General features: G+C 52.7%; 1 protein-coding gene across 2 annotated transcripts in view; it reads left to right on the forward strand.

The window, feature by feature from the left end:
- The window catches only part of SLC4A3 (solute carrier family 4 member 3), a 33,632-nt gene that overhangs the window by 3,181 nt on the left and 2,983 nt on the right, over positions 1-27,468 (forward strand). The window contains exons 2-21 of one of the 2 annotated variants that reach the window (XM_068687650.1): positions 1,917-2,057; positions 3,458-3,614; positions 6,643-6,974; positions 7,439-7,581; positions 7,978-8,189; positions 13,909-14,060; positions 14,721-14,901; positions 15,862-15,997; positions 16,189-16,363; positions 16,725-16,821; positions 18,605-18,789; positions 20,852-21,065; positions 21,389-21,610; positions 22,032-22,180; positions 23,206-23,400; positions 23,544-23,750; positions 24,236-24,325; positions 25,917-26,083; positions 26,488-26,741; positions 27,046-27,215. In XM_068687650.1, coding sequence (XP_068543751.1) covers positions 2,004-2,057; positions 3,458-3,614; positions 6,643-6,974; positions 7,439-7,581; positions 7,978-8,189; positions 13,909-14,060; positions 14,721-14,901; positions 15,862-15,997; positions 16,189-16,363; positions 16,725-16,821; positions 18,605-18,789; positions 20,852-21,065; positions 21,389-21,610; positions 22,032-22,180; positions 23,206-23,400; positions 23,544-23,750; positions 24,236-24,325; positions 25,917-26,083; positions 26,488-26,741; positions 27,046-27,215 — 3,492 coding nt within the window. In that variant the 5' untranslated portion in view covers positions 1,917-2,003. Of the gene's footprint in view, positions 1-1,916; positions 2,058-3,457; positions 3,615-6,642; positions 6,975-7,438; positions 7,582-7,977; positions 8,190-8,214; positions 9,324-13,908; positions 14,061-14,720; positions 14,902-15,861; positions 15,998-16,188; positions 16,364-16,724; positions 16,822-18,604; positions 18,790-20,851; positions 21,066-21,388; positions 21,611-22,031; positions 22,181-23,205; positions 23,401-23,543; positions 23,751-24,235; positions 24,326-25,916; positions 26,084-26,487; positions 26,742-27,045; positions 27,216-27,468 lie in introns of those variants that run through there. The other variant, XM_068687651.1, reaches the window with a different exon arrangement.

A 27,468-nucleotide genomic window follows, 5' to 3' on the forward strand; every position in this document is an offset into this window, starting at 1 on the left:
AATTAGGATGGTGACGTTCAAAGGGAGGAAAAGAACAGCAATAATCCCAGGTTATTCACCATAAGTTTTAATTGTCCTATCCCCATCCACGTAGCTGTGTTAGTGCCTCCAGTATTCCTCATGTTTAATAAAATTTGGTCTTTTCACACTTGTTCTCCCTGTCTGGTACTGAGCAAACATTGCATGTGGAGTCCTCCTGATACCACAGGAGGAAGGAACTGTTGTCATTCATGCCTGCAAGGCCTGGGTGTGCAGCCCCAAAATCGCGCTCTAGCTGTTTGCAGCCCTATCCTGTGGGGATGTCACTTGTAGCTATGGGCATGTCACTTGTAGCTGTACCGCTTCTGGCACTGCTCGATAGTTTGTTCATTTGCATGACTGCATCCTGAGATAGCTGCTAAATCTATAAAAATGGTTTGAGAGAAAGTGGCTTGGACCAAGAGAACGTGCTTCATCAGTGATGACATTGGCTCCTCAAGAAGTTGCCTTAGAGATCGCCCCAGAATTTTTTGGCTTCATAAATGTGTGCCTTTGGGTAGGCAGGATAAGCAGAGCCTGCAGTAGCACCTTCTGAAGATCTTCCAAGATAGGAGGAGGGGTGATGAAGTGGCTTTACTGGTGTCACCTTTAGACCATCTGTTTTAGTGTCGTGTCTTGAACAGGGCCCTTGTGAGGTACTTCAGATGAGATGGTAAGAAATGCCTTAGCAGATCTCCAGGCTGTGGCCTGCACTCCTCTACTACTTCTTCCAAAGCTTCATAGCTACAGAATAGCTTGTTCTGAAAGATGTGCTTTGTAATAAATATGACTTGGTACCCAGAGAGATGCCCAAGCTGTCCTCTAATTTTGCAGTATTTTTTCCCCTAATGACATCAGTGAAAAAAATATTCTCTTTTGCCAATTTTCTATTAATTTGTATTCTTCCCTTGCAGTTTTAACGAATGTCCCTTTTCTTGCTCCGTGAAATGAGAACACTTTGCTTAGCCATCCCTCTGCCCAAACTACTGTGGATGTGCGTGCACCTTCTGTCTGCCTCCGTATGAGTTCAGATGAGTTTTCAGAGGCCCAGATCTTCCCCGTGCCAGTCTCTGACCCATCTCCAGCTCTCCCTGATGTGACAGCAGACGGGGCAGCCCATGCTGAGCTCAGCCTGCCCTGTTGCTGTAGATATGACATGACTGTAGCTGTTTCTGTGTTACTCTCAATCCCATTCCTTATGACCTGTGGAACCTCGTTGCCTCCTTCCCTTGCAATTGAACGCTGAGCAGAGCGCTCCCTCGGGCTGCCCACGGGGTTATCGGTCCCTTAACCACACTGGTGCAGGCAGTGTACATCTCTGCGGTCTGGGTGGGCCTCTTCCCCCGTAACATGTATTGCTTTGTGTCTGTTGTATGAATGCAGAACTGTTTGTCCTCGTGCCGTCTCTCTGCCCTGCATGGATCTTTCTGAGGCTCCTCGTGGCTGTTTTGGGGCCTGCCCGTTTTTAAGGCTATGTGGCACAGGACTGCTCCGCGCTGCCTGCTGCTGGCATGCCCCCTCAGCACCTTGCCTCTCCCATTTTACCCTTGCCCGCTGCTCAGCCATGCTCCAGCTTTGCCCAGATGTGCTGGCAGGGAGGTGACTGAGCAGGAAACCTTCCCTTCCCTGGCACAGCACGGCTCGGAGCAGCGCCTCGCTCGGAGGAGGACAGGGAGGTGTCAGGGCCTCCCCTGGCCTTGACCTGGCAGAGCTGGCACCAAAGCAGCGTGGTCTGTGCCATTCCCACCCCCTCACCGCACCGTGCTGAGGGACAGCCCTGTCCTGGTGGTGCTGGGGAGGTTCCCCAAGGTGGCCTCTCTGGGTTAGGAGCCATGGGGGCTGAGGGCAGTGGGTGGCAGTCTCCCACGACATTCCCTTGTCCTGCCCTCTCTCCACAGGTTATGCCACTCTCCAGGTTTGCTGGGTGCCTGCCGGTGAAAGAGAAGGGTTGATATTTTGCCCAGGCCCTTAGGTCCTGAACCAAAATGGCAGCTGGAGAGTCCCCTCCCATAGGAGAAGTCTTCATCGACCTGCAGCAGGTGAGGTGGGAATCCAGCGGCAGCGGTACCGTGTGTGCCCCGGGAACCGCGCTGCTGCCAGGCCGTGCGCGGGACCCACGTCCTGGCAGCCTGCAGCAGCACAGAGCCTCTGCTCACTGCGGCTGTGTTGGCACCAAGGCTGCTCCGAGGCTGCCCACAAGGCCAGATCTGCTCTGCTGTGGTCAGGGAGGCCAGAGGGTGCCTTTGGATGCTGATGGGTGCAGTAGGCGAGTGGTAGGAGCCTCTGGGAGCACATGGTGCCTGCAGCTCCATGATGCTCCATGCAGCTCCATGGCGCTCCAGCCAGACGGTCTCCGTGAGGAGCTGGGCAGCTCTCAGTTAGACTCTCCCTGTTTTCACCACGTTTGGGACACCCGTGCTGAGGTGGGCAGCGAAGCAGCCTCATCCCCACGTGCACAGATATGTCTGAGGTACAGACCTGAGGGCTCTGTATCTGGCACCGCTCACCCATGGGCCCTGCCTCCATCCCCAGCCCACTCCCCAGCTCGTTTTTATTCTTGCCTCTCCCTCTCACACCTCCTTTGTTACCCAGGCCCCACCACAGCCACTGCTGAGTGCCCGGTGCTCCCTTCCCACAGCCGGCCTGCAGAGAGGCTCGGTGCCCCCGCAGCACCCAGCCTGGCCGTGGAGGGCGGTGGGGGGAGGCAGAACACGGCCCAGGCCGCCTTGCTCCCTCTTTCCGCCCAGCACAGGCAGATTTGTCACAGTTGGGCCTCCTCCTGTTTCCATGGAAACGCGGGAGTCCACAACAGCTCAGCACTGGCATTTCGGCTCTATTGACGGAAAATTTTACCAGCTGCAGCTGCTCAGGAGGCAGAAAGGACAGGAGTCACCTGGCGATGCTCTTCTCAGAGCATCTCCACCAGCAAAAGGCAGAGGAGCTCCCGCAGCCTGAAATGTGAGGCTTCTCAAGCAGAAAAGCCTGAAGAAGGCATGCTAAAAGAAACACGGGAGCCCCGGGACTGCAGGAGAGGTGGGGGATATACAGGGTGGTCAGTGCCCCAAGGGCAGCTCACCAGAGCAGTAAGAGCAGCTTTGAAATCTGCCTCCCCGGAGCAGGGATGCTGTTTCCCAGGGAGAAATCTCAAGAGGGAGGGCTGTCAGACTGAGCAAAGGGAAGGCCAGAGGGTAGCAGTAAGGTGTGAGGAAAGAGAAATCCCAGCTAAAAGAAAGCTGCACGTCTCAGCTGGTAGCTCAGAGGCTTGCTGATCTGTTCTGACTCTCGACTCTCAGTGGAGCTGTGCCCATAAATGAGTAACTGTTCCCCAGCCCTGTGGTGTGATGCCCACTGCTCTTCAGCAAGCTCAACCCCATTTGCAGGACCCAGAGGACTGTAGGAGTCTGCAGTGTTTGATTGTTATCTGGTGATTTCTGTGCAGGGCAGAGATCATGCAGAGAAAGCCTCTCCTGGTGCCGAGGACGATGAGGACTTGGATAAGACCTTGTCAGTCGAGAGATTTGGGGACCTGATAAGCAAGTCAGCATCAAGCAATCTGGAGAAGCAGAGACGCAGCTACAGTGAGAGAGATTTTGAATGTACGTAGGTCTGAACCGCTGTACCCACTTCCACCCTCACTGCTAACCCTTGCTCAGCCCCATGTGCTCTGCAGCCTTGTGCTGGGGTCCCTGCAGACCCTTCCTCCTTTCAGAGCAATCCCTGAATGCTATGTACACCCAGTGCCCACTGCCTCATCCCAGTCTGCTCCCGACCAGTGTCCCTTGTCCCTGGAGGCATAGCTACTGCCCAGCCCAGGTGACAGCATTGCTCAGGCCTGGGTGCTCGCTCACCTCCCCACCCAGTGTCAAGCACCTCTGCAGCCACTTCCACCAAACTCAAGTTTCCAGTTTGAAACTATTTTTCTTCCATATGGCTGCAAAGAAACATCCAAACATGGCTAGGAGCCAGGCTGTCCTCCCCAATCTGAAAGCAGATGGCTCCAGTCAGACATGCCTGTGTATTTCTAAATAGCAACCACGAAACCATCAGGTTTATCGGCTCAAAGAAAGGACAGAAAAATAAAAACGGAGTGTGAGTTTAAAATGCTGTAGCCGTCTCCCCTGAAATCCTCTGATCAGCACATTTATTCCACCAACCACCCTTCCATTAAGATGGCAACAGTGAAAGTCACTTTGGCTGTAAAATGAGAGTGTGCCCGCAAGAGCAGCCATAAGCTACTGCTTGGTGTAGACTGGTTGCATTAGCTTGTAGTAACAGTAACGGGCAGGACGAGGAGTACCCCAGCCAGCAGGCTGTTTGTATGGAAGACGAGTAGCAATGGCTGGGTCAGTTTCCCAGTCTCCAGCTCTCCACAATCAGATGCTGCTTATTTTACGACTTAACTGTGATAGGATGCAACCTCAGGAACATTTTGTCCTTAGGACATCACCAGGCTGCTTGCTGCTTGGCCACTCCTTTCCAGTTGGTGCTGCAGAAGTTTGCTAGTAGAAGTCTACTACTATAATGCACCCCAGCTGCTACTTTCTGCTTGTGCCATTTCTCCACAGAGGCTTCACTAAAACAGCACCTTGCACCGAAGCACACAGTCACTCGCACACATGGCTGCAAGGTGCTGATAGCTTTGCTGCGGGTTGAATACCTGGACTGTGCTGCTGGGACTTACCTGCTCTGGAGCTCTGCCTGCGGGCACAGCTGTGCCAATTGGCTCAGAGTACACAGATGATCTGCTTGAGCATGCATGGCAGAAGCTTCTTGGAAAATTTGCCTACAGGCTTGTACTGTTTTGCTTTTTTTTTTTTTTTTTCCTAAATAGAAGTATCTTCTCTTTGTCAGAATCAAGCTTGTTTTCCTTTGAGCTCCTGATGTGTCCCTGTTATCTAGGACTGTGTCAAACCTGGCTATTGGAAATTGTATGCACTTTGTATTCATGAAGTGGGAAGATCTGGTTAGGCCATTAGACTTTGGAAGATATTCTACGAGCCCATAGAAGTGAATGCTCCTTGGGTTTAGAAATGTTTCCTGCCACACTCAAAGCCAGGAATCACTAGCATGATCCAAAATGCAGACGTTTCTGTCTTGGGCTTATGCAGTCAATGCAGGAGTGAATGGGCTGTGTCTTCAGCAGCAGCTTTGCTTTAGGAACAACATACGCACAGCTGGGGCCTTCCTTGCTTCTTGCTACATTAGAAATTAATGCCTGAGCTACCCATGGCAGGCAGAGCAGCGCTAGAGGAGCGCAGTAGCAGGACAGGAGTGCCTTTCTGCCAAAACCTACCAGTGAAAAGGGTACATCTAAAGGGTACATTTAAGTCAAAGTACTCAAGAATGCTTTGGAAGAAAAAGAGTTTATAAAGAGACCAAACTCTTCCCATTTTGCATGTATGGCCATTCCCAATCTCTTCTAATCTTGCCACAAGGCTCTCCTGCTGAACCAAGGGGGTGTGTGAAATATTCCGTCTGTTCCCAAGGGGGGAAACAAGGGAGAAAAGACTTGAGAAACCAAAGGAAAGGAAACATGACACCAGAACAATGAACCTGCCTGGCTCTCCCAGGGAGAAGGTTACAGCTTCCATTGAAAACGCCCTTTGAAGGTAGTTTTCACTATAAACAGATTTTGCTGCCATGTCACAGGAAAGCTGGGAAGGAACCAAATCAAAACAGACTGGAAACAATTCCTCAGGAAGAGCTGCTGAGCAAAGCCCCCTTGCAAAGCGGCTGGTGCCCCCGTGATTTCAGCTGCTCCGGGTGCAGCCCCAGGGTCTGTGCATCCTGCAGGCTGTCTATGGGAGGCTTTGTGCCTGCAGATAGACCAGGCAGAAATGGCTTTCTATCTCTTGCAGGGAGGTGCTGAGCTTACCCTGCTCCCTGCATGGTTCATTATCATTGTTTTTGAGTGATGGCTCAGAAATGCCATTAATTTCTTCTCGCTGTGTAATTCCCACGACACCCAGGTCAACCCTGTATGAATTTCTCTTTGTAGATTAGTTTGACGAAAAGTCCTTCTGCCCTGTTTTTTACCCAGGTTTATAAAGAGAACCTCCTAACTGAACCTGCATTTCAGGGGCTGATAGGCACAAGCCCCCCCCCAGAACCTGGGACATGGATTTATGTTGCATCTGCACTAAAAGACTTGGTCTGTAATTCCTGTCAAAGCCTGCCAGTGAAATAAGGCACATCTATTTAAGCTGAACTAAAGAACACTATGCAGGAAAGAAATGTTTGTAAATGGCCCAAACTCTGCTTATTTGATAAAGTGAGAAGTGTTTCCCTGTGTTTAGGAAGGGGGTAGTGTCTCTGGCAGGTCGCTGCAGCTCTGCCTAGCCGTGCGAATGGCTTTCAGCAGCCCTGGAAGAGTCCTGCCTTGCCCAGGGCGGTGGAGCTGGGTTGGGGAGGTTTGGCACTGCATGAGGGCTGCCTCCATGGCCACGCCAGGCTGGATGCATCAGCCTGCCACATCGCTGAAAGAGCTTTGCTGTGTCCCTGCGGGCTGGTGGCTCTCCTTGCCCTTCCTGGCCCTTGATCTCCAGACCATGCTGTTTCCTGGAGGGGCGTCTGGCAGGTTCCTCCCAGCCTTTTCCTGCCCCTGACTCTCTTTTTCTCTCTCAGTCCACCGCCAAACCTCGCACCACATCCATCATCTCCTTTCCACTCACCTCCCTTCTGCCCTCAAGTACCAAAAGAGGCCGCCCCGTGCCAGCAGGAGGAAAAAAAGGAGAAAGAAAAAGAAGAAAACCTCAGTACCCCCCTCAGAGGTCACCCCCACCATCCAGGAAGTGGACGAGGAAGGGGGAGAAGAGGAGGAAGAAGAGGAAGAAGAAGAGGAAGAAGGAGAGTCTGAGGCGGAGGAGGCCCAGGAGAAAGAGATCTCTGCAGAGTCTGAGGGCGAAGCTCGTGGGAAGGACACGTCCCCTAAGCTGGAGCCCCCAAGCAAACCAAAGGCAAGGCTAGGGCATCCCTGCCTGGGTGGGTGTGGGAGCCTGGGGGCTGTGGAGGGAAGGTCAGTAAAGGGTTTGTGGTCAAGGGAGTGAGCTGCTTGAGTGGAAGAGTTTGTAGAGGAGAGCCCCAAAGCTGTGGGATATTGTGGGAAGAGTGGTTCTGTCCCTGCCGAGCAGAGATGGGCATCAGGGGACAGTGACAGGTAAGCCTTTGCCCAGGGTGGATGCTGGGGAGGGTGCGCATGGCCATTTTGGGGTGTCAGACATGGGGGAAGATCAGTGTGTCCGTTCCTGGGGTGTACCAGATGGGGGGCTTAATATGGCCAGTCCCAGGGTGTGTGAGGCACATGGGGGACGTTGGAGTGGCCTTTACTAGTCTGTGGGGACATGGGGAGGATCTGTGTGCCAAGGGCTGTGCCAAGGGCTGCCTGGGCTGGCTCGTGCTCTCAGGGCTGTTGTCTCCGCAGTTCACCATCGGCAGCGATGAGGACGAGTCTGGCAGCGCTCTGGCCCCGGCGCAGTTCCACGTGGAGGAGGAGTGTGGCATCCTGTCCCCCGCGCCGTGCTTCACCGACCTGCAGCCGGACAAGAGCTCTGCCTCCCTCCCCAGGTAGCAGAGCGCAGCTGAGCTGCTGCCACCCTGCACGGGCTGGGGGGTCACTGCCCTGTCCTGCCCCTGGGGTGGAACAGGGAGGTGTGTGGCTGTGCCCAGCCTCTTCTTTCCTGCTGAACCACAGGGGCCCCATGGCTCAGTGGCTGCAGCAACACTGCTGCTCCCCAGCAGGATGGTCGCTTCCTGGGATCTCTTTAGCCCTATGGGATCCCCAGGATGTGGGTTTAGGGGCACTGGGCTGTGCATGTGGTGTGTTCTTTCTCCCAGTTAGTTTATGCTGACCTGCAAGCTGGGAAACTGGGTAAGGACCATGAGGTCCTTGTCCCCTGCCAAGGGGCAGAGCCTGTCGCCACTCCCCCTGTTTGCTACCGTCAGTCTCTTTGGTCCCTGCAGCCTCCCGGGGCCTCGGGAACGCCTGTCCCGAGGGTGGGAGAAGCGCAAGCCCTGGGGCCAGGTGGCGAGTGGGCAGCGAGTTACCTACGACTTGAAGGAGAGAATGTGCATCGGCAGCATGACCACGCTGGAGAGCGCAGCGTACCAGCGTGTCCCCACGGATGAGGCTGAGGCCCAGATGCTGGCATCCGCTGACTTGGACGGCATGAAAAGTGAGGCTCTGTGGCACCACAGTGCGCGTGTTCCTTGCACCTCTCTGCTTTGCCCTCTTCCCTGACAGCTCCAGGCATGGTCATCAGCCTTCCCCGAGGACCTGGTCCTCCTCTCCCTGTTCCTCAGCCCCTGCTTTTCTAGCTCTGATTCCCCTCTGTCAGTTTTGCCGGCATGCAGAGCACCAGTGCCCGTGTTTCCACGTGTGCCCAGCACCTCTCCTCCCACCCAAGCCACAGGTGCCGGCCCTCCTCCACCCACCCCGCTGCCCTCTCCATTTCAGGGCTCCCTGCGCTTCCCTGAGACCCAGCTCTCTCCTTCCCTGACACACTTTCCCAGTTACCAGCCCTCCGTGTGCCACGCCAGCTCTTACACGGCAGACACCCGATGTGAGGAGCCTCCCCTCTCCTCCGCGCTGCTCGCCGAGAGGCGGCTGCCCCTTCCCAAGCGCCTCCGAGGGGCCTGCCCCCGTGCGCGCGTGAGGGCAGACAGCAGAGACGTCATGGAAATGCACGCTCCGGGCCCGAGGACATGGAGAATTCAATAGGTTGCTCTGCAGGCTGGAGAGGGAGGGAGACACCAGAGGGGAGTGAGGGAGAGAAGCGGTGCTGCGCGCGGAGCCAGGCTGTCCCTGGGCAGCCAGCGACAGACCCCGCGGCACAGCGAGGATCCCGCTCCCGAGGAGCCACTGGGGCAGCCCCCGCAGGAACATCCCTGGGTGGAAATATCCTTTCCAGCACCTGGTCAGTCTGCAGGGGCTGCTGCAGCCAGCACCTTCATGCCCCGTGCCCAGGGGAGCGAGGCACCGGGGCTGGCCCCAGGGCTCCGGTGAAGCCCTCGCGGGGCAGCTCGCCTTCTGCGCTTCAGCCTGGCTACCCCAGCCCCTGCCCTGAAGGTGAGTGGCTCATGGCGCCTGACCCCTGACCTTCGCAAGGACAAAATGACAACCCCGCAGGAGGGAGAGGAGGCAGCGAGGGAATCGGAAGGGGGCAGCAGCCCTGAGGTAGCAATGAGCACCTGCATTCGCAACTCGCTCGGCTATGAAGACTTGGATGAATTTGCCTTCAATTTTGAAGACTATGATTTATGGGAGGCCATCAGAAACCATCTGGGCTACCCAGGCGGGGAGCCCACCTGTAAGTACCAGAGCAGTGACCCCCGGTTGCAGCTGTAGAGCCCCGATCTAAGTATCCCCACCCTGTGTTTGCTGCCTGCTGCCCCCTCTGTGTCAGGTTTGTCTCCTGGTTTAGAGAAGGGATTGTCTGCCCCGCTGCATGCAGCCCTGTGCCTGGGGATGCTGGAGGAGCTTTCTGTGTGTGTGTCTGAGGTCTGTACAGATCCATTTCGTAGTGTTGAGGTGCTTCCCTCTGTGTGTCTTGCTCGAGTAGCTCTGGAGGCAGCTGCATCTTTAGTTTGTGCTTCTTGGGATGTAGCCCATGCTGTGGCCAGAGGAGAAGCTGCTATGTATAAGAACAGAGAAATTTTCCTTCCATCTGTGGCACAGAGTGACAATGAGCTGTTGCTCTTTGCTGGAATTTGAGCTGGGCCACAGATCCGAGAGAAGCAGAAGGTATCAGGTTCTCAGCTCGGCACTGGGGAGGACATAAACTAGTCCCTGTGTCTGCAGGCTTGAGTGTTGTTTGTGAAATCAGCTAGTGGCAGGCTGGCTGGGGTGCCTGGAAAGGGGAAAGGAGGAAGGAAGTGAGAGTGAGAAAAGCAGGGAAGGAGAGAATAGGAATCCCAAGAGCAAAGAGCACCTTTCTGTTCTCTGCATCTGTTTCCTTACCCGTGCAGCCCTTGTGAAAAAACGGCTCTCTGAGCCATCCCAGGGACTGCACAGGAACCAGAGCCTCACTCCCACCTTTCTTTTCCTTTCTTTTCTCAGCGGGCAGTGGTCACTCGCAGTTAAAAGATGGCTTTGCGTGTCACCTTGGGAGTGACACCATTCACAGTCGTAGCTCTGTGGCAGCTGCCCAAATGTCCTCATCTAGATCGTGCTCTGATTTTTCAAGGCATTGTACAAGTGCGCAAGGGAAGGTGACATGGCCCCAGAACTAGCTCGCTTGCAGGCGTTGCAAGCAGGAGTGGGGAGGCAGAGTACAACACGGACTCAGGAGGCTTGGTTCAGTTTCTGGCTATGCCACAGCGTGACATTATGGTCTTAGGCAAAATATTTAACTTTCCATTCCTCCTGGTCCCAGCATCATTTTCTCCGTCTCAGCTAGTCCATCTTTATAAGCCTTGCAGCCTCTGGGGAAGGAACGTCTGGCTGTGTGCTTGTACAGGGACCGGCAAGTGGGGGTTTGCCTCTGGCTACGTCTGGTACTTGTTACTGTAAAGTCACAGACAATTTAATAGGAGCAAAGTTCAAAACACAAACATGGAGCAAATTGTCACTGTCAGCTGTCCCAGGCTGAGCAAGCTATGCATTAAAAGTGGGAGAAATTGCCCCAATTTCACCCAAGAAACAATGGCAGCTCTTGGGAAGGTGGAAGGGGCAGATTGCTTCTAGGAGGTGTGATATGCATCACTTATGAAGGGGGGATATTGGGCTTGCTAACTGTTAGCACATTCATTGATTGCTACAGCTAATGCTGCAGGTGCTTGAAATAGGATGTGCTGCCCAGTCAACTCTTAATTATTTCTGCACAATAAATCCACACTGTGAATTAATCCCGCAGAGATACGGCAGAGACAGAGAGAGCAGACACAACAATGTCAGGTCTGTACAGAGGCAGCTCGTGTCCAGCTAGTGCCGCTTGCTCAGCTACTTGCTACGTGGCAGTTGCTCTTCCAGGATCATCTTTGACTGAGGAGGAATAATTTCTGCAGGGCAGAGTCCTTGTTGGACCTGAGCCGGTCTCTTTATACTCCTTTTAGTGCCTGGAGCACGGGGGCACTGTGCAGGGACGCCTGGGTGGTAACAAAGATTAGCTGGGGTCCAGCTGGCTCTGTTACCTTGAACTCAGCACCAGCCAGGACAGATCTGGGTTCTGTGCCAAGCCATCCAGGGAGTCTGTATTGTATTTCCCTAGTATCTGCTCTATTCGTGTTTTTCCACGGTGCAGTGCATGCTGACATCTGAATGATGGAGAAGTGACAGGTCTTCAGTCTGCTATTTCTGCCTTGGGTGGTCTGTGTTAGGGGAAAAAATACATCCTGTCTTGGCTGAGTATGCGTACAAACAGCACCCAGGAAAGTTGTCTTGCTCCTGCTCTCTATGTTGTAGTTGCTTCTCCCCCTGTCCTGGGGTCCACAGAGCTGATTCCTGGTCCCAGGCCCCCATACAGGACTGACAGCATGCCTCTTGTCACAGCCTCCAGGGATGCGTCGCAGGTTGCAGGTTTGTGCTTTCTCTGATGCTAGCTGGCACCTGAAGCACAGAGAGCTTGCATCTTCACAGCTCCTCTCGTGTCTTAGCTTCCTTTTCACAGTGACACAGGTATTCTGTAGACACAGCAGGCGTGGCCCAACCTCATCCTCACACACCTGTGTGTGTCTGCACAGGTCTGTCCTGCCTCTGCCTTCACTTTCCCACTTAGACATGCTCTGCTACATGTCTGCACGCACCTGGCCATAGAGCTGTAATACACATCCCACATGCACGTACATATTTTGGGGTTGGTGGTGTTAGTGTGTCTCTGTATATCCATATTTACTCACAATCGTACTGTCCCACTCCAGCTAAAACTGGGAAAGCTGTGGCAAGGACAATAGCTCTTTTTCCAGAAGCCAGCATGAGGCTTTTTATATGTTGATATATGTGACTTTTTATGTGTTGAGTAACATTTTGTTTAGTCTAACTTTAACTGTTCCAAGAGATAGGGTTTCGGTCTCTTCTTCCTTGAGGTGATGCTCTAGCTTACCATTGAGGCAAATAGGAAATGTTCACCCTTGCTGTGATGCTGGGCCAGCAAGTTGCTCTCTCGTACTGATACACCTACCCTGATGCCTCGTTCTGGTCTTTCGGCTTGTGGACAGAGGGTAAAGGAAGGAGGAAAGTGGGAGCTAACACATGGGTTGAAGGCATTCTGCTGAGTTGGATGGGCTAGGACTGATTCTGGAGGAAGACTTTAACCAGTGGACAGTAACATTTGTCATCTTCAGATTTATCTGGAGGAGAAGATACTTGGTCAGCCTGAGAAATCTGACTGGTGGAAGCCAACGTGGCAAGATCATCTTCTGGAAGAGACTGTGGGAGATGCTGTGTGGGAGGGTGACACACCAGGCTGTTGTAGTGGAGCCACCGTGAGAATCATGCTCCATAAACTGTCCTCAGGCACTGTCACTGTCTCGTGCTCTGCTCATGGGGAGCTACTGGAGCTAGCTATGGCAAGAGCCATACTTGGTGAGAGGGAGCTGCACTGGGGAGTTTGGCTTCAAGCAAGGAGGGAAGAGCTATTCTCTGGGAACATCACCCTTGGATGTCAGTCCAAGATTGTACCCTGAGTAAGGACCCCAGGCTTCAGGCTCTCACTTGAACATGACATTCGTTTGGGGGAAGTGGCTGTGGAGCATGCAGGAACTGCGAAATCGATGCAGAAGTCTGAGGAAGCCCCCCCAGATGCACAGCTCCCAGAAACGTTTGTGTCAGCGGGCGGTTATTGGCTCCTATTGACATTGCAGTGCAGTAAGTGGAGCAGGGAGGAGTCCAGCTGACAGCAGGACTTGCATCAGCAGGGCAGCCAGTGGGTGAAAATCCCCTGAGGCTCACTATTGATTCATTTTATATTTAATTTAGCAACCCAGATTTCCAAGAAGCAAAGCCCTGTTACGCCTGGCCTGGTGCTGGGCTGTTTCTTTCCATGCCATAGATGCACAGATACCTTCCTGCAACGTCAAGGAGAGCGTGTGGCCTTCGAGCCCAATGCTTTGCACTACTTCTCATGCCCAGGGAGCTCATGGTCTGTATGTGCTGTAGGTACTTGCTCTCTCTTGTCCAAGCACTGTTTCTCTGGCATTGCAGATGGGGCTGGCCAGATCTTGGCAAGCTCTGGCTAGCTAATAGCCCTGGTGTAGTTTGGTGGTGGGTCTGTAAGTGCAGCCTCTCAGGAGGCTTCAGGAGGCTGTGATTCAGCCAGCCAAGCCCTGTAACACAGACCTTTCACCGGGGCACTGCAGCACCACCGTGGATCATCTGCAAATGGTGATAGCCAGAGTTAGTTGCACAGCCTACATGCCAGTCCCGGGGCTGCTCTGTTACACTGCAGTCTCACCACACAATTAAATAAAACGGCCATCGATATTTCCACGCATCTCCCAGACCAGCAGCTAAATATCCTTCCCTTTCACTGTCCTTTATGCTTGCTGAGCACCAAGCCTTTCTCTGGGGGGAGAAATGAGCCCCAGCCAGCTGCCTGTCCCTGCTGTCGGGGTGCAGAGCTGTGCGGGCAAGGCCTCGGACTGCTTTTTGTTGGGGCAGCGTGGGGAGGGTTCGCCCACCACTCATGCAGGTACCGTGGATAAGCTTTTGCAGCGTTGCCCACAGCCTGGGAGGAAACCTCCTTCTGAAGGCATCAGGAACAGCTGGACGTAGGCAGGTGAGACAGGAAAGATCTTCAAAGGCCTGGAGGGTGATGGTGAGTGCTCCAGCTGCCAGGGGTCTGCTGGTGTAATCTGATGGGAGAAGGGTGGGCTGGGATGTGGGAATGTGGTTCTGTGCCAGGCAGTGTGTTTCCACTAGACACACCGGTGGGCTTTTCTCCTTTCCCTTGTGCTCAGGCCACCGTTTTGAAGATAACCCTGGTGTGAGGAGGCATCTGATGAAGAAACCGTCTCGGAGCCAGATCACCAGGACAAGCAAAAAATTAGCATCAACCCCATCTGTCAAGAAAAAGAAGAAGAAGAAGAAGTTGGATAGAAAGCCTCATGAGGTATCCATGTGGTGTCCTCCCACACTTGTTCAGAAGCCATAAATCAGGATGAGAAACAGGCATTTTATAAAGTGTCAAATGTGGTTTCATTATAATTATTTTTTTACATGGCCTTGGGAGTGACATTTCAAGCTCTTATCCATTGTCATGAGGGCTGAAAAAGTACTTTTTCAATAAAAGTCGAGATTTCTCTGAAATCACAGAGCCTCAACTTTAGGAAAGACATTTAAAAAGAAAACAGTCAGAGAAATGGTAGTGCTGTTTTGGAAGTCGGCAGCACAGTGATTTCACCATCTCTGGTAAGAAAGTTAGTGGAGGAAACCTGGGGGAAAACTTATTCTAGCCAAGAAGCAGGCAAAGGAAAAAGATGTGAGTTTTGGTAGAGAGGGGTCCAGGTTTGCATCATTCTCTCTCTTCTGCCTGTGTCATCTTGAAGCTTTCTGCTTCTCCATGTGCTGATGGAAGCTCTTGCTCTGCTGCCAGTGATATTTGTCCCGTCTGTTTCCGTTCTCCAGCCCTCTGCTTAACTAAGGCAGGTTTACCCAGGCATTGCTATAGACCAAGCAGCACACTGAGGACAAAGCTGAGGCTTTCCACATACTGCTCATAGAACTCCGTGCATCAGGGGAAGTCTCACGTCCTCGCTGTAATCCCTGCCAGGTTTTTGTGGAGCTGAACGAGCTGGTGGTGGATAAGAACCAGGAGATGCACTGGAGGGAGACAGCCCGCTGGATCAAGTTTGAGGAGGATGTGGAGGAGGACACAGCAAGGTGGGGGAAACCCCACGTGGCTTCACTGTCCTTCCGCAGCCTGCTGGAGCTCAGGAAGACAATTGCCCATGGTGAGTCAGGAACTGCTTTGTGCCGCCAGCCAGGGTTTGCGCATTGCTCTGGGACAGGCTGTGCTGGGCAGCTTCTGTTGCCACTCACTGAAGACATGCCAGCAGTGTCTCTGTCCATGCTCCTTGTAGGGTGTGGGGAGACAGACAGTCCTGCACCCCATTTTCCAGGGTAGCCCGAGGATGTCCATGCTGGTTCCTTGCTCTGCTTTGCTGCTCTCAGGCACGTGGCAGCTGCAACACCCAGCTGTGTGTGGGCTGGAGATCTTTTGTGTGAGAAGGCAAGGCCTGTCAGGGTGATTGAGGGGGAGCTACCAGAGCTACCAGTGCTTCTGGGCATGGGTAATTCACTGGAGGGAGACATTTTCTCCCTGGAGAGCAGAGAGAGATCCCCTTGGGATGAGAATCTGGAGTCAGAGCCCACGCAATCTGCTGCACGCGTACATCCCACCAAGTGGGATGTCTTGCTGTTTGTATATCGGCATGGTGTTTGTGCTATTTCAGTGAAAAGTGCTCACATCCCACAGGTGATGGGGTGGCAAGTTTTTCTGAAAGCTCTCAGCATGCCAAGACAGAAGCTTGTGGTTTCTCTTGGTCCAAAGGTTTACGTGGAGGACATGGGGCACTTGGGCTTGGGGCATTTCTCAGCTGAGAGCATTAAAATCTGTACCCCAGACAAAGTGTGGCTCCTAGTGTCCCCACAAACACACGTTTCTCAAGAGCACAGACCAAAATGCCCTGGGGAAAGGCTTCCCAGACCAGGTGGATGGTCTGAGGCCCCTGCCCTGTGTGCAGGCACTGAGACTGGCTGCAGAAGGGAAGCAAGAAGGGCTGAGAGGTGCCTCCAGTGCAAGGAGGGCCTGGTGCTGGTGGGGCTGTTGCGGGGTGGCTGTGTCCCCAGAGCACGTGTGCAGCAGGGAGTGCTGCACACTAGGAGCAGGGCTCTTCCCCTCCTGCTGGCAGGTGCCGTCCTTCTCGACCTGGAGCAGACCACGCTGCCTGGCATCGCTCACCTCATGGTGGAGACCATGATCATCTCCGACCAGATCAGGGCGGAGGACCGAGCCAATGTGCTGCGTGCCCTGCTGCTCAAGCACAGGTGGGTGAGACACAGACAAGGGCTGCGGGAGGCTCAAGGCTTATCTGCAAGCCCCAGGCAGCGAGGGAGGCTGGCAAGGATCTGGCTGTACCTCAGATAGCTGGATCACTGCCATGGTGGGGCGGGTGGTGGGATAGGGCAGGGAGACTGTCTGGGGCAGGATAATGAGGCTGTGCCACTCCATCCCCCAGCCACCCGAATGATGAGAAAGAGGGCTTCTTTCCAAGGAACCACTCCAGCTCCAGCATGAACTCCATTGTGGGGAACCACCACCACAACCACACCACGGACACCTGCGTGCCCCTCATGGGGGAGGAGCGCATTGAGATGGCTGACCCCAAGGCCCATGAGACTGAGTGCAAGGAGGTAAGAGAGATGTGAGCGGTTACCACTCTTATTTCCAAGCACACCTTAATGTCACCGTTTGGCCTGTGATGGCACACAGCAACTCCTGATGCCCACTTCTAGGCCCTGTCACAGGAGGTCTTATCATTGCCAGGGCTGAGCTCCCCTGGATCACCTGGAGTGCTGGAAATCAGGTCACTGCGTTATGATTTTGGGACCTAATTATAGCCTCACACTGTATGTGAATGTCTGCTGGAGCTTGCGGTGGCAGCAACAGCCCTGGCGTTTGCAGGATGACCTTTCACTGCAAGGAAGCCCTACTAATATAGGGAAACCAAGGCACAGGGGCACTGTCCTTACTTGTTTGTGTTCTCCCCGTCAGAAAAACCTGCATCTCCATAACTCCGAGGGGCACCGTAAATACCTGAAGCTGATGGAGAAGATTCCTGAAGATGCAGAGGCCACAGTGGTTCTCGTGGGTAAGAGGCAATACATGGACTCCTCTGACACCAAGAGACCAGTTCAGGTCCCAGCTGTGGGTGCTCTCTCTCCTGATCTGTATGTGAACATCTAGTACATGTTCCCAAAGTTTAAGTGAGAAGGGAGCCTTGTATGCTCTCTTCTGTAGAGATAATGCACATTTTGTTTGTAGTAAATGTAAAAGGTGACTGAATAGTTTTTTCTGAAATTAAGAAGTACTGAACATGAAAAGGTTGGTAGACACTGCTGTTGGGGACTGGTTTCCAGCTTAGAGGAGAAAGTTTAGCCACCTCACCAAAACATCCCATTTTGCAGCTCAGAAGTGGATAAACAGTGCCCAAGGGACTGACTGCCAGCACTGCTGTAGGGCCTTGTGTTGTCTTCTGACCATTGCTGCCCCCAGCCTGGCTAACTCATTACACCTTGCCAGCACCTAGGTCCTGCCCCTGGCTAGTTTTAGTTGTTGGCTGTGTGTTGGCTGTATGTGCCTTGGAGTTTTTGGGAGCAGGGCCCAGTCGCTGGCAAGGCCTCTGGTATCTGCCATATCACTGCCTAAATATATTTTTCTATACAAATGAGGGCTGTGGGCAGGCAGCCTCGAGCATCAGTGAGTTTAGTGCCTTCTGACCACAAGAGTAGTCCTTTTCAGCACTTTGCTGGCATTAACGTCTGAGCAAACAGAACTATGCTACAGGCACAGTAAATGTCAGTGCCTGTCTAGGAGATAGAAAACTTGGGCAAAGAGACTTGGCCGCTTAACCAAGCTGATGCTAAACCATGATGAGGCCAGATCAGTTTGATAAATGCACTTTGAATACTCAGATAACTACACACTGGTCATTTCTGTATCTTGGGATTCTCGTGGCTGTTCAGATGGCCCAGATTTGCAAGTCTAACATAGAACACAGCTCTTTGCTGGACACAGATGGCAGAAAGATCAGTAATAATGCCAGAGAAATAGAAGTACTCAATAAACATTTGTGTTCAGTATCAGAAGGAAGCGGCTGGTATGCTGGAGGATGCGGGACTGCTTCCCAATCTGTTAGGTACCGAGAAGGCTGCCAAACACACTCATGAGACACGGACATCATCAAACAAACTGTAATTTGTACCTATGAGTCTTTAGAGAACTGGCTCATTTTTCATCCGAAAAAGGTCTAGGAATGCAGGGAACACACGAGAAAAACAGAATAAAGCTAACGGTGTCAGTGCTCAAGAAACAAAGTACAGTGATTCAGTACCTATAGGTTGTTTAACCTGATGTCCCTCTCGGCCAAAATAATGGCAGAGCTAATATGGGATTCAATTAATAAGGAGCTAAAGGATAAGAATGTAATTATTGCCAAGCAGTGAGGTTTATGGGAAATAGGTCATGTCAAGCAAACCTGATTTAATTCTTTGATGAAATTAGAAGTTTGTGTGATAAAACTAACTGCCTACACGTAAGAGGCTTCCTTCCATAAGGCAGTGGCTTAGTGGAAAACAACCTTCTGATTTAAAATCAGCCCCTTATAATGTAAGTAGAGCCCGTGTGTAGGAGATAGAGAATGTGCTAACTGGGAGAGCTAAAGAGAGTAAGTGGTATTGCTGGGGAACAATCAGTGAACAAGGGACTTTGAGCAGTCCTCAGCATGAAGCTTGGTGTCCTTTCAGTGGTCTGGAAACAAGTACAGGACTGCAGGGCTCATGGGAACCTCCTACATTGCTGTTTCCACTGTTCAAGGCAGCCCAGTACAGCTCACCCCAATGATTAACTGTGCTCAAAACATTGCCTCCCGATAGGTTGTGTGCAGTTCCTGGAGCAGCCAACTATGGCCTTTGTCCGACTAAATGAGGCCGTCTTCCTGGAATCTGTCTTGGAGGTCCCAATCCCTGTCAGATTCATCTTTGTGCTGCTGGGACCGAGCCAGGCCAACATGGACTACCATGAAATTGGCCGGTCGATCTCCACCCTCATGTCCGACAAGGTGAGGAGCTGACCAGCGACAATGCTGACACAATGCAAGGGAGCTTCAGTGGTTCCTCAGAAGTCAGTCCTGGGACAGGAGGGCTGCTGAGATGCTGTGAAAAGGCCCAGGTGGGAAAGACAGGCCTGAGCAGCTAGGATTTTTAAGAGCAGCCTGGCTAAACCAAGGTAGGGTGCTCCAGTACAGAGGGAAGAGGAGGGTAGATGTTTGGCTGGGACAGAGCATGCTAGGCTGGGAGGTGAAGAAAGGGGGTACGCATAAAAGCAGGAACAAAGGGCTGCCCAAGGTTAGGAAAGAAGACTTGTGTTCAGTTCACATTTCACAAACAGAGGAGGGGAGGCTGAGTGGTGTCTGTGACCATGACATCTGGCCCAGGCAACGCTGACAAGAAGGCCTAACAATGCCTGGGAACTGTTTATCAAGAGTTTTGCCAAAGCTTTCTAAGTCCCATGGCTGCGGCGTCCATGCAGAGGAGCACATCAATGCAGGAGAGATGAGGAGGCGGAAAGGTTTTTCTGCCAGGCACAGACACTGCTAGAAGTTCCCCATCTGGCTAGATGGCAGGAAAGTGAAATTTATTATCCTGGTAAGGAATTAAAGACAAAGAAAAGATAATCTGAGCATCTGCTGCATACATCCAAGATGGAGGAGTCGGAGGTTCACAGGGACTTTCTGGCTGGTGCCATGCAACTTTAACCAAATAACAAACTGCCACTCCTGGCATCAATGCAGACCTCTCCCTGAAACGGGGACTGAAAGGTCCACACGGAGCAGGTGGGTTGTGGGCTACAAGGGCCCCCAGCTGAAAGATCGCTCCCCAGGAGTTAGTTGAGACTGTGCTTAGAGCCAGAAGAGGTGAGCTGCCATATTCCAGCTTCAGTGCTATGTTTGTGGGCTGATCTCCTCATCTGAGCCCTGCTGCTCTGTAGCTGGAGCAGGGGAGTCAGCTGCTGCAGCTGAGGCTGGCTGTAGCAAGGTTACTCAGTGGCTGGCGCCGTGGAGGGAGCCCGGTATCATTTACAGCTGGAAGCCGTGGCTCCAGGGAGTCTGTGCACTGCAGAGACCTTAGCTGTCGCCTACCTGCTTTACAGACAGGCTGCTCACTTGTTCATCTTCTTCTAGCCCTTTCACTGCAGCGATACGCAGGAGGCGATGCAGCACTTCTGCACAGTTGTCAGCTACCTCCCCTACTACCTGTAGTAGCGCTGTCTCCTCAGAGACCCTCCTTGTCATCTTGTCCTTGCTGCCAGGAGCATCTCCATTTTTTTCTGCCTGGTTTCACCTGCACAGCTTCCCTCATGCTGTACACTCCCATTTTGCCTTCCTCTCCCATATTTTGTATCCTTATGTCCAAGTCTCCAAAGAGCCTCCTATGCTTGCTCCTCACTTACATGTCTCTCACTCTGCTTGTTGTACTTTATCTGCAGTGTGTTAGGCCTCCACCAGCTTGTTCCTCAAAACCAATCCAAGTTCAGACTAAGATGACATCTGTCTGTTGCATAGCCCCAGTTTTGAGCTGCAGGGACAGGGGACACCTGAAGTCTTTCATCTCTGTGATGCCTGGCTTCTGAAATATTACTGAGCTGGGCTTTGCACATACAGAGCTTGTAAGGAGGAGGATTTGGCCCAGTACAGCAAGTGGCCTGGAGTAAACACTGTCACAGGCTGGCAAAGTATAGCAGCTAACTAGGGAAAGAGGCACTAGGATAGCTGGGAAGCGCAGATCTGGTTTGATGGAGAGGTCACAGGAGGGGAGCCCTGTGGTCTGGTGGAACACGTAGCTACCAGGGATGGGCTAGAGCAGTGGGGCCTGGGGGAGAGAAGCAAGGAGGTCACTGGGAAGGATTTATAGGGAAGGGAGGATATATAGGGAAATGTCAATAGGTGGAGCAGTGGGAGGGAATGTGGGTCACCGCGTGGCAGCAGTGAAACAAGCAGTGGGTGGAGGGAGTGGGATGTTAACTGCAGGGTCACAGCAAGCATTGTGATTCCAGTCTGCAGGTAGCTGAGTGCAGTCTTGCTCTAAGCCTTCTCCCTTTCTTCCTTGCTCTGCCCCTCTCAGCACTTCCACGAGGCTGCGTACATGGCAGATGACCGTCAGGACCTCCTCAACGCAATCAATGAGTTCTTGGACTGCAGCATTGTCATCCCCCCGTCAGAGGTGGAGGGCAAAGACTTGCTCAAATCCATTGCCACCTTCCAGAAGTTGCTGCTAAGGAAGAGGAAGGAAAGGGAGCAGAAGTCCATGAAAGAGGGGGATGTCCAGGAAGCCAAAGGTCTCTCCACTCAAATTTGGGCAAAAGAATTTGTGCCTAGTGCCCTCCGTGCCCCAGTGGGCCCTCCCCTCACAGAGCCTGGCAGAGGGGTGAGCGGGGCCTGGCTCCAGCAGTGGGCAGCATTGGTGGGGGGCAGCAGAGAGGGGGGCCAAGGGGAGGCAGGACAGTGTCTGGGGGCAGCTAGAGGCAATGGGATGTGCAGTCATAGGGGGCCCAGCAGGTTAGCGCTGCAGGAGAAAGGTCTCCATGGGGTATGGAGAAAGGGCAGCCCAAGGGTGGCCCCGAATTCCCTCGCTCAAGCCCTGCCCTCCATGCACCTCCAGAGCTGTGTGAAGTGAAAGCTGAGGAAGAGGAGGAGGAAGCTGAGGACGACCCTTTGAAGCGGACTGGAATATTTTTTGGAGGTCTGGTTCGGGACATAAAGCGCAGGTACCCCAAATACCTCAGTGACATCAGAGACGCCTTGCACAGCCAGTGTCTCGCGGCCGTTCTCTTCATCTACTTTGCTGCTCTCTCTCCTGCCATCACCTTCGGGGGACTCCTAGGTAATGGGCCTGCTTTCTGGTCTGCTCTTTGCACGCTGGAACACTGGCTGTGTCTGTGTGATGCTGTGCTGGGGTGGGCTTCGGTGCCGCTTGCTGAGGGAGCGCAGCGGTGCTGCGCTGTGGCCGCTGCCTTGTCCCCTCGCTGCTGCTCGGCCTCTCCAGCCTCGGCTCACTGCCCCTCTCTGAGCGCTCTCCAGGCAGGCTGTGCTGTTCCAGCCAGAGGAGCCCAGGGCTGGAGGCAGGCACCGGGAGCCATCACCCAAGGCTCCCTGGTCTCCGTCTGCACTCCCTGCCCGGCGCAGGGGACCTCTGACCGGTGGGACAGGGACCTGCCTCCTCTGCGTGGAGTCTACAGACTACCTGTCTATGGAGACAGCGCCTGTGTCTGTCTGTAACACTCACATACTGTTCTCTTTCCCAGGAGAGAAAACTGAGGGTCTCATGGGGGTCTCCGAGCTGATAATCTCCACCTCGGTTTTAGGGATCCTCTTCTCCCTGCTTGGAGCCCAGCCGCTCCTGGTCATTGGCTTCTCAGGGCCTCTGCTGGTGTTTGAAGAAGCTTTTTACAAGGTACTTGTGAAGCAGTGTCTGTGCTTGGCACCCATTCGCTCTGCCCATGTGCTGCAGAGGGCAGCCAGCATTTCCTAGCTCTCCCAAGGGACTGTGTTACTGTGGACACCCTGTGTCCTACCAGGCTGTCCTCAGTTCAGCTGGGGCTGGCCTTATCTATGCTGACCCCTTCCAGGTCACACTGCTGGGATGTCTGTCTCCCGTTGCTGTATCCTACAGGCTGACCCTGTTTGGGTGTGACAATGGTGACAGCACTCCTTTACCTGCTGACTGCCAGAGAAGCTTTGTCCCCCAGCCCTGTGCTGCAGCCCAGTGGGCACTTGGAGCTGCTTCCTAAAATACTGCTCCGCCATCCTTCCTTGTTCTTGAGGCTTCATCTGAAGACAGTTTCAGAACTGTTATCCGTACCCAGATTTCCTTGTATGGGAACCCGAAAACATTCAGTGTGTCACCCATTTTGGAAATCCCATGCACATTCTGCCTCTCAGGATGAGCCCAAGGGTGCGTGCAGATACCTTGCCCAGGCAGGATGGACATGTTTTGTTTTTTTTTTCTCAAGAAGCATGATCTCTTCACTGTTAAAGTATCCTTGTGTCTCCTTACCTCTAAACAGTGGGTTTAATCCTTCTTTTTTCTGGCTGCTGACATGTCTGGGTGTATAAAGCATGTTTTTTCCTACAGCTAGGTTTTCATCTTGGGGTGTCAAGAGTTTGGAGCTGGTGATGCCATTGTGCAGGGGGGATTTCTCTTCTGTTCTGTAACCTCACTTTTTCATTGTTGGTTTTGCTTTGTCCAGTCATGGTGTACAAAGGTGTACCTCTGTACGCCTGCTTGGGGTGAGCTGGCTGGTGTTAATGAAAGGTCTGCAGCTTTACCTGTGATTCCAGCCTTGAATTCGCGGTCTCTGTGTTGGTTGCCTGTGGAGATGAGGATGCCTTTTTCCAGGAGACCGTGATCTTAATGGGGAGGAGATGAGGGAGGCAGCCTGAGGAGGTGTGAGTAACTCATTGCCCTTTCCATTTCAGTTCTGCCAGACACAAGGCATTGAGTATCTGACAGGCAGAGTGTGGATTGGTTTGTGGCTCATCGTCTTCATCTTCATTATCGTGGCAGCTGAGGGAAGCTTCTTGGTGCGCTACATCTCGCCCTTCACCCAGGAAATCTTTGCTTTCCTCATCTCCCTCATCTTCATCTACGAGACCTTCTACAAACTGTACAAGGTGAACCTTCCCCGGGGGGATGGGCTGCCATGTCTCTTGGGCCCCCATTCGGGTACCTTCTACACACCCCTGTCCCCAACAGCAACAGTGTCCCCTGCCCCTTCTTGTGGTGACAGTGCCTGCTGCTTCTCTCACCTGCCCAGGTGTTTGCAGAACATCCTCTGCTGAAGTTTTACCCACCGAACGTGCAGAGCAGCCTGAATGCCAGCATGCTTTCTGCAGATGCGATGTCACTGGGAATCAGGATGCAGCCCAACACTGCCCTCCTCTCCCTCATCCTCATGCTGGGCACCTTCTTCATTGCCTTCTTCATGCGCAAGTTCAAGAACAGCCGTTTCTTAGGAGGAAAGGTGAGAGGTTTGTGGGACCCAGATGTTAGGGATAAGGGATATGCCAAATAAATAATGCTTCTTACTGCAGCCTTTTGTTCTTCAGAGTGTTTGCTTGGTGAAAATTTGAATGAATTTGACCACAGAACTCTGTCCCATTTGTGTCTTATCCAGCCCTGTATGACCACAACTGCACCCTGGAGTGTTACTTTACTCCATGTGATGCTGGTGCTATTAGGGACCATCTGACAAAGAAACACCAACAGTCTTTTAAATACTATGCAGAAGGGATGGTAGTCTGACTTAGGCTGTGGATGAGAGCTGGCTGTTGATGATGGTATCTGCACTGTCCTGCTCCAGTGAGCTTTTCTGAAAAATCCCCTGGGCCCAGGGAAAGCTCATTTGGCTGGATACAAGTCTGTTAAACTAGAATACAGGAGAAAGCTTACAACTGGGTGTAAGGAGCCAACCTTTGCCCTTTGCCACCAAGAGTGTTTGTTCTGCAGGCTCGGCGGATCATTGGAGACTTTGGGATCCCCATCTCAATCCTGGTCATGGTGCTGGTGGATTACACCATCACAGACACGTACACGCAGGTAGGTGCCAGCGCTGCGCTCGGAGCCCCTCCTCCAGCACAGCCAGTGATCCGTGCCACACCGAAGCATGCTCTTGTGCAACTGGGGATTTATATTTCCTGCCTTGTTAGTCATAACAGTGCAAAGCAAACAGAGACGCTCCCCTTGTCCTTACTCCCACGCTGAAAGGAAGCTCCAAGGGTCTTGCTGAGACAGAGACCAGAGCTACAGGGACCGGAGTGCCCCTGACACCCCTCTGATATCCCTGCGGTTGGTAGGGGAGGTTTTAGAGGATCAAAGTTAAACAATGCAGTTAATTCCATGTTTGTAACTCTAGAAACTTGTTTTCATTCAACAAGACGTAATCAATTTATTCACACTAAAAGGGGTGGCATATAGAGTATTTTCAGTGGTGTACAGTCAAGTTTTCAGTACTCCAACTCCATGTGTATGCTCCTCTTAACGATAGGCTACTAAGCATTTTGATCATTTTATCTCAAGCACAGTGATCTCTTTCCTAGTTTGTGCACAAACTTAGTTATCAAACATACCCATCTCATAGGTTTCCTTTTTTTCCCCTTTTTAATAGATGCATAGTTTTATCCTTTTGTTTTGCTCTTTCTGTCAACTAACGCTAGGGAGAGGGTGAAAGGTAACTCCTGTTCAGCATGCAAGCTCTCTATCAAGACAGCCCAAGGCTTAATGGATTCCAAATGCATTCTTTTTCATTTAAATCTCAATGTAAAATCTGGTTTTATCAGACGTTGGTGAAATCATACACTTTGTTACATCCTTTTCATACCGTTCTACACTTCAACAATTAATATCAGAAGCATTATCATTTCACTATCAACTCAGCATATGTACATGGCTTTCTGAGAAAACAGTACTTAGTTGCACAGCTTAGCTCAAGTACAAGCATTCCAGAAATATTATTCATACTTATGCTGATTAACATAAATGCAAATCATAAACTCTCACTGCAGTGTTCGTGCTGACAGATAGCAAGAACTGCTGTAAAGCAGGGCAGAGCCAAGACTTTAAATGCTAGTGAACGCAGGGTTGGGGCCATGTACAAATAGGAGTCTGTGTGGTCTCTCATGAGAGCACAAACATGATATTCCCACTGAACATGATAAGAGTGAGGACATTTCCAGAGAATGTGTCTAGTTCTGGGGTCCCCGGTGCAAAAACAATATTGAAAAATGTCACCGAAAAGGCTTAGTGTCTGGAAAACCACCTCAGAGAAGAGTGACCAGTTCAGGGCACTTGGATGCTCCAAGCAGAGGTCAAGGAGCATTTTAAACATGGTCTGCAAGCCCTGACATGGGGGTGAGGTTCTTGAGGGAAGATGTTGATCTTTTGGACAAAACCCAAGTGAATTCCTGTAGCTGAAAGAGGAAATGAGGCCCTTGTTAGAAAGAGAGGACATGGGATTTTTTTACGCTGAAGGGGATTATCCATGAGAAAGTCCAGCTTGGGTCAGGGTTGCTGTTCCATCATCTGAAGCTTCAGACCAGGGAGGCCAGGAGGATCAAGGCCAGACCCGTGTGAGGCTGTGGGCATGTGAGTGTTGATGAATAACTGCTCGGTTTTGCGGCTACACCACCAGAAGCTGAATGTCCCGTCTGGCCTGTCGGTCACATCTCCTCACAAGCGTGGTTGGTTCATTCACCCCATGGGCAGCAGTGGGACCTTTCCGTTGTGGATGATGTTTGCCTCTGCCATCCCTGCCCTCCTGGTCTTCATCCTTATCTTCATGGAGACGCAGATCACTACGTGAGTACCTCCCCTGCCAACACCAACCATCGCTCACCTCCAGGCAGGCAGGGCTGGGGTGGGTGCTGGTGCCATGGGTGTGGAGGTGTGCCTCACATCCCGGTGGGACAGCAAGGGCAGGACCCTGCCCGTTTCAGACCACATCTTCTTGGGTTCTTCCACTGTCTTGTGGCTCTCCTCCTGGGAATACAGTGTGGTGGAGACCTGCCTCAGACAAGCACAGGACAAAACCTCTGATCTGAGGTTGGCATCTGCCATCTCCTGGCCATCTCCTTGTTGTCCCCACGTGTGCCCTGTTCAGGGAATAATCATTGTCCCAGTTGCGAGGCTGTCCATGGGCACTGGACGCTTCCTGTGATGTATGTAGGTTGTGCCTGGCTGATACAAACTCTCTTTCCTCCCAGGCTGATTGTGAGCAAAAAGGAGAGGAAGCTACTGAAAGGCTCTGGCTTCCACCTGGACCTGCTGCTCATTGGCACGATGGGGGGGCTCTGTGCCCTCTTTGGGCTGCCCTGGCTGACCGCAGCAACCGTGCGCTCTGTCACCCACGTCAACGCCCTGACGGTCATGAGCAAGGCCATTGCACCAGGGGAGAAGCCCAAGATTGAGGAGGTGAAGGAGCAGCGTGTGACAGGAGTGCTTATTGCCGCCCTCGTCGGTGAGCCTCTGCTTGGGGGAAGGAGTGAGGGGGTGGGGTAGGGCCAGACACTCAAATCTCACCCTGGCTGTGTCCCTGCCCCACAGACCAGCTTGCACTTTGCCTGCTTGCTGCAGGACTGCCTCTGCTTACCCTCCTGCCAGCTCCTCTCTGGAAGCCTTGGGTAACTGACCCCACAGTCAGTCCTTCTCCACACCCCCTCCAGCCAGACTCCTCTGAACCCATGTACCCCAAGACAGATAGAGAGGAGGTGGGGGAGGGCTGGGTGCATGAGAAGAGCATGCCCTGAGCTCTGTCTCTGCAGGCCTGTCCATTGTGATGGGGAACATGCTGCGGCAGATCCCGCTGGCTGTGCTCTTTGGCATCTTCCTCTACATGGGGGTTACGTCCCTCACCGGCATCCAGCTCTACGAGCGACTGCTCCTGATCTTCATGCCATCCAAGCACCACCCTGACCACATCTACGTTGTTAAGGTGAGCAAAGGCAGGCTGCAGGAGAGCAGAGAAGGAAGAGGCAGGTGAGAGAGGATGCTGGTGATGCTTAGTTTGGTGACCCCCGAGGGGTGGTGTGCTGCAAGGTTGTGTCCAGAAGTAGTGCAGGATGCACATGGAGGTGATAAAATGCTAGGAGAGCGTGCTGACAGGCTGCACACAGAAGTGTGTTGCCAGGATGTCGGATGGACAGAGTGTTCACAGGGGTAATGCATTGCTTAAATGGCTGTAGGGG

Source organism: Anas acuta, chromosome 6, assembly GCF_963932015.1.
Source record: "Anas acuta chromosome 6, bAnaAcu1.1, whole genome shotgun sequence".
In the NCBI taxonomy this organism is placed as follows: domain Eukaryota; kingdom Metazoa; phylum Chordata; class Aves; order Anseriformes; family Anatidae; genus Anas; species Anas acuta.